The sequence below is a fragment of the Scardinius erythrophthalmus genome, assembly GCF_964197995.2.
Source record: "Scardinius erythrophthalmus genome assembly, chromosome: 2".
NCBI lineage: Eukaryota > Metazoa > Chordata > Actinopteri > Cypriniformes > Leuciscidae > Scardinius > Scardinius erythrophthalmus.
In genome coordinates, this window is record NC_138222.1 from 51,459,087 (window position 1) to 51,469,644 (window position 10,558).

General features: G+C 35.5%; 1 protein-coding gene across 1 annotated transcript; it reads right to left on the reverse strand.

The window, feature by feature from the left end:
* Nucleotides 1-1,795: 1,795 nt before the first annotated feature.
* rlbp1a (retinaldehyde binding protein 1a) lies at nt 1,796-8,971 on the reverse strand. Its single transcript, XM_081359683.1, has 6 exons — nt 8,849-8,971; nt 8,562-8,766; nt 7,556-7,734; nt 3,663-3,821; nt 3,441-3,551; nt 1,796-2,324 (listed from the first exon to the last, which is right to left on the reverse strand). The coding sequence occupies exons 1-6, from the start codon at nt 8,960-8,962 to the stop codon at nt 2,178-2,180; spliced, it is 915 nt and encodes a 304-aa protein (XP_081215809.1). The 5' UTR covers nt 8,963-8,971; the 3' UTR covers nt 1,796-2,177.
* Nucleotides 8,972-10,558: the final 1,587 nt, after the last annotated feature.

Genomic DNA, 10,558 nt, shown 5'->3' on the forward strand with positions numbered 1-10,558 from the left:
AAAGCACTGAGGGGAATGTGCAGTTTCACAGAAAATCCCAGCTGGATATTTAGTATTAATTGGTTTAGAGAGAGCGTTTAGGTCCCCCCCCCCACTGTTAGGTCTTGTTGTGTGAATTTGTTCTTGTCTTATTTCTTCAACCTTTGGAAAACAGCAAAATGGTGTTGTAAGTCTAAAAAGCTCCTGATTGGGTGTCAGTGTTCGGCTGTTTCCAGTGATCGGATCTATTTGGCCTTTTACACCAGCGCAAATTCAATCTCTGCTGTAACTTGATCCAGTTTGCCTTTCAGAATGTCTCTCACTTACTTTTTGCACACAAAAAAAAAACATGCGTATGTTGTACATCCTCTGCAAATGTTAACCAAATTTGTTTGATGTGTATTTTACATTAATTTCAATGTTGTTATTTTTATGTTGTTATTCTTTTATGTACAAAAGTATGATTGTAAATGTGTACGTTAATGTTTGCATCATATCACCATGTCTGCTTATGAAAACTACCAACAAACTTGCATTGGCTGGTAAAAAAAAAAAAAAAATGTTTAGTTGAAATATATTGATTGTTTATGGAAACCAAGGAACATTATTTTGTTTGATGATCAGCAATAACACTGAATTATTTTCTCTTTTTCTCCACGCCAAACCGAGATCATTAGCTATTGTGTCAAATGGAGTTCAGAGAAAATGTATTCATGCTGCAGTCACAAATGGGAATTATAAAAAGAAAGTGAAAGGCCATATATATATATAAAAAAATATTTGTCTATTTGCAGAATATAGAGAAGAATATTCAAGCTTTCAGATTGACACTGCCCAGTGCCCCTGTAATCTCACTTGTAAGGGATTATTTTACTGAATAGCACTAAATTTTCTTATTTCGATCCACATTCACATTACAGTTTATTGCGTTTGATGGCTGGTTTTTGAACGTGTCATTTTCATGACCTCAAAATCCCATGCAGCATAATATCTCAATCACTGGTGTGTTTTTGATTTGGAAAAAAAAAAGGTGTGTGATTGAATAATTTATTATTACAAGAATGGTTATTGTGTTCCAGAAATAAATTATTTTCTTGTTTAAAAAACAGAGTTGCTGTTACATTATTTTTCTCCGGCAGATATTTTTGTTTTTTTTACCTTTTAAATATATTGCTATCAACTCTTTCAGATAAACCCATTTTTTAAATACATATTATGTGTGCATATATATATGTGTGTATATATATATATATATATATATATATATATATATATATATATATATATATATATATATATATATACACACACACATATATATATACATAAATTATAAAAGATAAATTATATATCAATATATATATTAAAAGTTGAAAGAAGTCTATTATGTTCACCAAGGCTTTATTTATTTGATTTATTATTACAAATTAGAGGAACTGTTTTTTTTTTATTTAAATATATTTAAAAAATAATGTATTCCTTTGATGTAAAGCTGAATTTTCAACATCATTACTCCTGTCTTATCACATGATCCTTCAGAAATCATTCTAATATGCTGATTTGCAGCTCAAGAAACAAATCTTATCAATGTTGAAAACAGTTTTGCTGTAATATTTTTGTGGAAACCATGATACATTTTTTCAGTATTTTATAACATTATAAATGTGACACTTTTGAATAAATTTAATAAATTTAACCTTGCTGTATTTCCAAAAATAAAAAATAATATATATATATTGCTGACCCCAAACTTCTATAGTGCATAGTATTATTATACTAGTAGTTTTCATGTAAAAATGTAAACAATTGTCATTTTGCCCATTTTATTGAAAATATTTTATTTATATTTGAAAATGTCAATTACACTTGACAGGCTAAAGCTCTGGGTCTAGAAGAACCAACACGTGGGTTAAAAACGACAAAGACTAGTATTCGATTCTCTAATTATTACACTTATTTTTAAAACACAACCAGTACAAAACTTTCTTTTGATCAACTTCAGGCCATTGGTTTCAAGGCAAATGATACATTTCAGTGAAGTTTTTTTGTTTTTGCTATATAGATTTTGTTATATAGAATCCTTTAAGGTTCTATATAGAAGCTTTTCTTCTAAGAGTGTAGTGACTATATAAAACATTTTAACATTAAACAAGCAAACAAAAGGTCGGTGTCTGTCCCAGTGTTGTACTATTGGTCTTTTAAAGGGCTGTATCTTCAGAGCCAAACAGCTTGATCGCCGTCTCTTTGCCGTCACAATTGGGACCCGTCCCGTCGAAATCCGGAGGAAGGATTTCAGCACCAAAGTCCCTCAAGTAGCCGTCCAGCTCGTCACCATGAACAAAAACCTAGATGAACAGGTTCAAACTTTTCATTTAAACAGTTTCATATGCACATATGATTGTGATCTCAATGTGGCGTGAAAAAAATGGATTTGTGAGTGTCTTTTTTAGGTGTGCAAGGTTTTAAAGGGGTGGTATAGTGCCCCTTTTTTCAATATGTAAAATAAGTCTCTGATGTCCCCAGAGTGTGTATGTGAAGTTTTAGCTCAAAAACTCCCACAGATCATTTTTACTGCATGTTAAAATGGTCCCTTTTTGATGGTCAGTAAAAACACGTCATTTTGTGTGTCCCTAAATGTAAATGAGCTGCTGCTCCCGGCACAGAGGGCGGAGCTTCAAAAGCTTGTGTGTGTGTGTGTGTGTGTGTGTTAGCAGCTCCGATTACCTCACTCAGACAAGCACTAAAATGTCATAAACTGTTCTGCCTTTTATGTTTAAACTGTAGTCTGACAATGATGGAGAGACTCAAGAAGAAGTGACAACACGCAGAATGCAACAGGACGTTTCTGAATGGTTAGTTGATGAATTTATGTTGCTGATGTGGAGTTAACTATCTTCAATAAGCATATTATCATGTCATGATAATCTATAAAATCGCTTGTGTGGGAACTGTTGTAAGATGCTTACAGAGTGACATGCTACTGCATGTGAAAAGACGGATTCGACAGCTTGAGCAGACTCACAAATGTGCTCTACTACAACAACTATTCCTCCTCTCAACATGGACTGCGTGTTCACGGGGGCGGGGTTTATGTAAATTATAGGGTTAGTGATGTCACTAACCCGGGAGGAATGTGGTGTAGTCCCTATCATCCATTTGTTGTAGTCCTTAAAAAACAAGTTCTTTAAAAGCAAATATCTCCCTTTGCTTTGAACTTTGAGCGTTGTAACTTTGCAGATGTTGTTTATGCTCAAGCAGCAACATTACACACTAACTAGAGTTAGAAAAGTGAAATCATAATCAACCACCCCTTTAAGTTTATAAAGTGGAAATAATTAATGCATCTTTTAATCTCCTTTTGAGTTCATTAGTCAGAATAGTGAACATCTAAGTACACCGTAAAGCTCGTTTGTGTGCCCTGTTCAGATTTATTTTACACATCCACCCCTCACTCCACTCACCCTCTCCAGCAGTTTGCTCTTCATGAAGGGCTTCACCACGTTATAGGTGGTAGTGAAGTACCAGGGCTGGTGGATCACGTGCACCGCCTTGAATCGGGCCGGGAAAGAGTCCTGAATCACACAGACATCACAGGCTGTATGTGAGCCAGCACTTCATGATCTTCCTTGTGATTTGTGAGTTATATGAAATTGTTGTGGTTTGAAGGCAGTGTAAGCTCTTACCTGTAACATGTCCACCATCTTCTTCAGCTCGGTGTGTTTGATGCCAGACGCGTGCTGCATCGTGAAGCCCCTGAAGTTCTCGATGAGGACAAAGCCGTTGATTTGGGTCTCTTCGTTTTCTAAAAGTTTCTCGAGGATTACGCAGTAGGCACGCAGAGTCTGTGAAAAGACGCATTCGAGTTTGAGACAGGGTTCCTAATTGTTAACAAAAACTAATTGCTAACAAAAAACATTGAAATAAAATAAATGTTAACTGAAAAAAATATTTCTAGTAGTTCTAGTATTGTTCTATTGTTCTTGTAGTCATCATTTTATTTTTAGTTTAACTTGAAGCACTAAAATAACTAAAAGTAAAACTGAAATAAAATAAGAGCTAAATAGACATAAAAAATAATTACAAAAACACAACAAAATTACTAAAACTATGGCAATAGCTAAAATTAAAACTAATTTAAAATATTATTAAAACTATAATGGTATATCAGTGATACTAAAACAACACTAGTTTGAGAGAAAGCCACTTTACAATAAGGTTCATTAGTTAACTACCTTAACATGAACTAAGAATGAACAATACTTCTACATTATTTATTAATCTTAGTTAATAATAACCCATACTGACCCACTGTTTTGTTGCCGTGACAAATACATGCAACACATTAATATCCCACCACCATGAAGCATCTCAAAGGGTGTATTTGTTAACATTAGTTTATGCACTGTGAACTAACATGAACATATTATCTAACATTAATAAAGATTAATAAATACTGTAACAAATGTATACATGGGTTTCTCGGCGACGTCATCACTGCTTGCGCACGCAACCAGGAGGCAATAGACCCGCGGTCTTCGTATCGGAGTGAAGGGTTTAGGCTAGTAGCATAGTGGTGGTGTTGTCTCTAAGTCAAAATGCAAAGAAGTTGTTGCGTAATTTATTTATATGCAGGCCTATCTGTTGTGTTTTATCTGCTCATTTAAATTATACATGTTGCAAGTAATTCCAAATTTAGGCAAATGGAAGAGTGGGACAGAAGAAGGAAGTATGTTATAGGCTATTCTTTCTATTCATAATTTGACGAGCTGCACATGACCACATAGCACGTAGTTGTATGCATCAATGGATTTGTACGCTCTAATCATTTATTTTGTATACACACTTGGTGTCTGAATAAGATAATTATATAGCCTATATCAGGCCATACAATTGCTGGCCACTATTTGTCATCCGCAATCCAAAGATCGTCATGTATTGCGTAGGGATCCGGCAAGATCTCACCATTGCTGAGAGTAAGTTTTTTAATATAATCGCCACGGTCGGAGGTACTAAGGCTACATAATCCATCGTCAAATCTTTGATTTACACTAATGTAGCGCTAACGTTATATGTGCAGTCATGAAATGCTGCAGGTCGTAAAGTAACGTAACGTAAACAAGGTTAACTTATATAAAAGCAAATGCTGCACTGCTAACATTACATTACTAACTTAGTCTAACATGATAATTCATACATGCATCACAGTATGTCCGGATTCGTAAACAGTTGGACGTTTTACATATGTTATAATAATATGAAACACAAACAAACAGATCCAACTCTGAAATTGCAGTTTATTATTAAGTCAACAAGAAATTACAAACAATGGGAAATCTACGTTAATTACAATATCTTTACAGAATTCGGCATAACAGATAGCGGGTTTTTTGCCTCCTGGATGCGCGCGCATCCGGTATTGTTTGTATACAAGAAACCCGTGTATTGTTCATTGTTAGTTCATGTTAGTTAATACATGAACTAATGTTAACTAACCTTATTGTAAAGTGTTACCAATATTGTAAACTCGTTTGTTGTTTTTGAGCACCACACAGTGCAAACTTTCTTTTCATTTTCAGTGATTTACACCTGAAAGCTTTCAGATGAATTTCAGATTTCAGTGTCTTTACTAAACAGCAAGACTCTAGGGAAGTTTTGGGAAGTCGTGTTTATGACGTTGTGCGTTCAAGTCATTTTCGTCGGAGTAAGATGGCGGTGTGTATAGCCTACTTCTATTAATTAATCACACAAAAATACAGCAAGGTTTGTAACTTTATACTTCTAGAAGATGAAAAACAAACAATTTGCATCAGGTGTGTTTAGCTTTTTTATGTTTTTAACGAATTAATGAAGTCACAAACTTATCGTTACGAAGGCTAGTGCTTTCATATTTTGAACAGGCAGTTAGCTTACTTCGTTGTAAAAAAAAAAAAAAAAAGCCTGCCCATATAAATACCTTTATGTTTTGTGGTATTCCACCATAGGTTTCTCACAGACAAACCCCAACTCGAAAACATCGGGGTTTAAGAAAATCCCGAGGTTATCACTTATAGGCCTATTAACTACAGTGTGGTGGCGTTCATGTGCGTTCAACTTTGACGATCTTTCCGTCATGACTTGAACGTACCTTTGCATATTTGTATGTTTGTATGCATAGTCTAGATAAGCTAAACAACCATAACAATCTGACAAGCGTGTTCTTTTTCCTAGCGAAATACAATAATGAACTTTGTGATGACCTCCAACTTTTTTGGCTTGTCTAATGACTTTTTGGCTTGATTCAGGGGCCGTTTATAAACGTATAACGTTAAATATGACACTGTTTTCGACTAAAAACGTGACACTTTCAGTTACACGACAACGGTGTTTTGGGGGCCTGAAAATGCAAACTTTTGAAAATGGGTTTCAAAGTGCAAGTTTTTTTTTTGAAAACGATACATCGTCTCAGTGTAAACTACAAAAACGTGATTTTTTGCATAGAGAGCCTAAGTCCCGCCCCTCCGCTTCCGCCTCATGGGACCTTACTTCGGAAAAAATATGTATGGAAGTCAATAGCGAGAGATAACTTATCTTTTTATTCCGTCTGAACTGTGCCCTGAACTACACATATGATGTTTGTCAATTTAAAAGGTAATTATGAAAGTCAAGAAAGTCGCAGTTTGTCATAAAACAGAAGAGTAACGTTTAGTTTTATGTGAAAATCGCTCAATGAACTACATCTCTCGTCTCGCACTATGTACGTCACAAGATCTGTTGCTCGTATGTGTGTATTCTGGCTCAAAACACTCAGGCATGACAGCGTGACGTTACGATTATAAGGTAAGACTATAGAAAAAATGACAGACGTTAGCTTCATTCATTGAGAGAAAAGGTATGACGTCGCATGTGCGCCTTCTGGGTTTGTAGTCTTTCTAATTACGTATTTTCACAGTCTTATACCTCAGCAGTTTTACATCAAGCTGCGACTTTCTTGACTTTAAAATGTATCTTTTAAATTGACAAACATCATATGTGTAAATCAGGGCACAATTCAAACGAGATCAAAATATTTGTTGTCTCTCGCCATTGACTACCATACAATATTTTTCCGAAATAAAGGTCCCATGGTGGTCGACCGGAAGGGGAGGGACTTAGGCTCTCTATTACGTGTTCAGTTTACAGGCATCGTGTTTCTTTACAAAATCACATCACCAACTACTGGCCTGGAATGAATAATACAGCATTTTTAGTCATTTTCGTGGATCTGTGTGATATCGTCTGTATGTGAAAAATGCAAAGGAAAAACGTCTAATTTTTAGTAGGCTACATTGTTGTTGTGTAAACATACCTTTATAAATAAATATACAGGGTGGATTTAAGTAAACTGGGCCGCTTTTTCCCAATCATCTCACCCTGAAAGTGGCCTTATTTACCTGGATTTATTCATAAGATGAAAATTGAACTTTGACTGTTTAAACAAGCCAAAATTTCATTAAAATCATATGCAAACTCAGATTTTATTTTGCTCATATTCTTTAAGAAAAGCTCAGTATTTTTGGACCGTAGATGGAAATTAGGCTATGCAAAATAACACACATACTTCATCAAATGTGACCTCCTCTAGATCCCAGTTCTCAATGTTGAAGAGCAGCACCACTCGGCCATACTTGTCCCTGGTGGAGAGGATTCGTGGGTAACCGGCTTCAATGGTACTACGCACGGCCTCCGGGGTTAAATTCTCAAACAACTCCGGATAGTCTCGTCTAAAACGCACATAACCTGTCAAAGAGAGAGAAAAACAAATAGACTAATCATGATTTGTAGAATGTAAGTGAAAATTTTAATGACTTTTAATGACAAAAATGAATTCCCGTAGTTTAAGAAGAGATCTCAACAATGCCTTTCTCACTTCTGAATTTCACTATCTGAATGGGACTTTACATTAGCCAAAAGTTTGCACACAACGCCTTTACTCCTGATTTCTCTCAACTTGGGGACAGGAGAGCTGTCAGTCAATAAATGGGAAAACAAAGTAACTTGCATAATTTGAAAAAGTAACTCAAATATTTTGTTGTAAATTTAAACGTAATGTCTGACTTTTCTAGTTACTTGAAAAAAGTAATTGATTACTAGTTACTTTTTATGCTTTTTACCCTCAAGTTTGGAAGCATGGACAGGGAATAATAATACTGTTTCTTATCATTCGGTTTCACTGTTTCAGTATTTCGTCCTGTTTCTCATGCATTTAAAGGTTCAGTCATGTGTGCAAGTGTTTCTGTGGGCTGTGCATGTGTATTAGAAATGCCAGATTATGTGAAATATGCAGAACATCAAAGCCCAGCCTGTCTGCCTGTTCTCAGCCCCTTTGAGAAAGAGAACCTGCCCTATTTGTGCACAAAGGGTCTCTTTGAAAGTTTCGTTAAAGCCCCAATTAAAGCAGGGACTTTGTCCCTGTCCCAGAGACGAGGAGGTCTGAGGATGCGTAGATGAAGACAAAAGCATGTTTAGATGGCCACAATAACACGGTCTAGCTGGGAAACAATGGAGCTGCGTCATTTTTGCGAATGCGTAGTGCATTGATGCCACGATAACATAAAGCGCTTTACCTCTCAAAAGCTCATGTGCTCTCTTCACGTCAAACTTGCGTGCGCGTATGAATCTCAGCAGAAGGGAATCTGGTTTGTCCCCGAATTTTTCTTGCACAGCTTGTGCCAGATCGTCCCCTTCGCCTGCCTTTTCTTTTATCATGGCCCTCAATTCCTTTATAGAAGACACTTTCCTCTCCTCTGTTTCATTTAGTTCATCTTTAGCCTTTTGAGATAGGAAGGTGAGTTTACATTTATGTGTAACTTAAAGATAAATGTGTTCATAGCAGCATGCAGTATAGCGATACCTTCTGTTTTGTGTGATCCGAGACTTTCTTACAGGGTCCGTACACTGGGCCGTGGTCCTTAACAGTCAGATGTTCGAGCTTAGCACGTAATGCTTGTTCCTCCTCAGACACCATGCGAAATGTTCCGGTCTAATGGGATGAAAATGAAAAGAAAGCATTATATTATGTCACAGACAAGAGGGTTTAGAGAAAACTAATCCCGTGTCTACATGACCCTGCTGGTGAGACCCACAACTCTCAGTAAACCAGTGGCTATTTAATAATCCCCATCACATGACCCACTAGAACACCTTGAGAAACAAGAGATTAGTTCATCCCACCGAGTGCATTTAACAGTGCAGGCTAATGCAGTCTTTTAAGTGCTTATTATGGAAGTAGAAATAATAGTGTACTTACAGCAGCCATGATGCTGAGATCCTCCAGTGGCTGAACGGAAACTGGAAAAATAATATTTCATTTCATATTTCACTTTATATTTTTCAGATTCAATCAATTTGAGAATTAAATAAAGACAATGAGTCTACAACTTTTGCATTTAGATTCTTTAACTTATAAATAAAGCAAAATATTATTGTGAAAAAAGGTCATGGGAAAGTTTATTCGTAGGATTCATTCTCCAAAAAGGCTTTTCAAATCTTTGCTGCAATAATCTTCACTTTATTTGTTAAGATTATACACTCATTTTCAATGTGGGCGTCATTTAGTTACTTTAAAAAAGATATATATATATTAATTAATTACACATTTGAAGTTTAAGTCTATACTAGGATTGATGTAAACATAAAAACAGAACATTCCAGGATTTACTGATGCAATTACATCTGAAGTATCCTAATTACTTAAATACATAACTGATGGGAAAAAAAGACCTGGAAATGTAATTTAGTCATATTAATTCAAACTCCATTTTAATATATTTATAAAAGGGAATATTGGCTTGACAAAACCCCCCCAAAAAATCATATCATCAAGCAGTTTTCCTGATCAGAGAACAGAATAAACTTAAATTATTAAATTATTATTATTACTAAATTTGTGAGACAATTACAGCAAACAATTGAAATGGCAACTAATGGATTAAGCTAAAGATCTGCATCGGTCATTTGTGACCCTGGCCTGGACCACAAAACCAGTACATTTTTTGAAATTGAGATTTATACATCGTCTAGAAGCTGAATAAATAAGCTTTCCATTGATGTATGGTTTGTTAAGGATTGGACGATATTTGGTCGAGATACAACTATTTGAAAATCTGGAATCTGAGGGTGCAAAAAAATCGAAACTGAGAAAATCTCTTTTAAAGTTGTCCATTTATGTTCGCGATTGTGCTGAATTCACTCACAAAAATAAATGTTTTATATATTAATGGTAGGAACTTTACAAAATATCTTCATGGAACATGATCTTTACTTAATATCCTAATGATTTTTTGGCATAAAAGAAAAATCGATAATTTTGAACCATACAATGTATTGTTGGCTATTGCCACAAATATACCCGTGCGACATGTGAATGGTTTTGTGATCCAGGGTCACATTTAATAAATGAGCAAAGCAATAAAAACATATTTGAAGTATCAGTCAATGGACCCTGAATCCAGCGCAGCATCCTCTTAGCCTGTCAGCTCAAACACAGCAAGCCTGCAAAGTTAATAACACTCAAAGACTGTGACTTACCTCAGCAGAGGGCGATTCAGAAGTGACTCGGAGA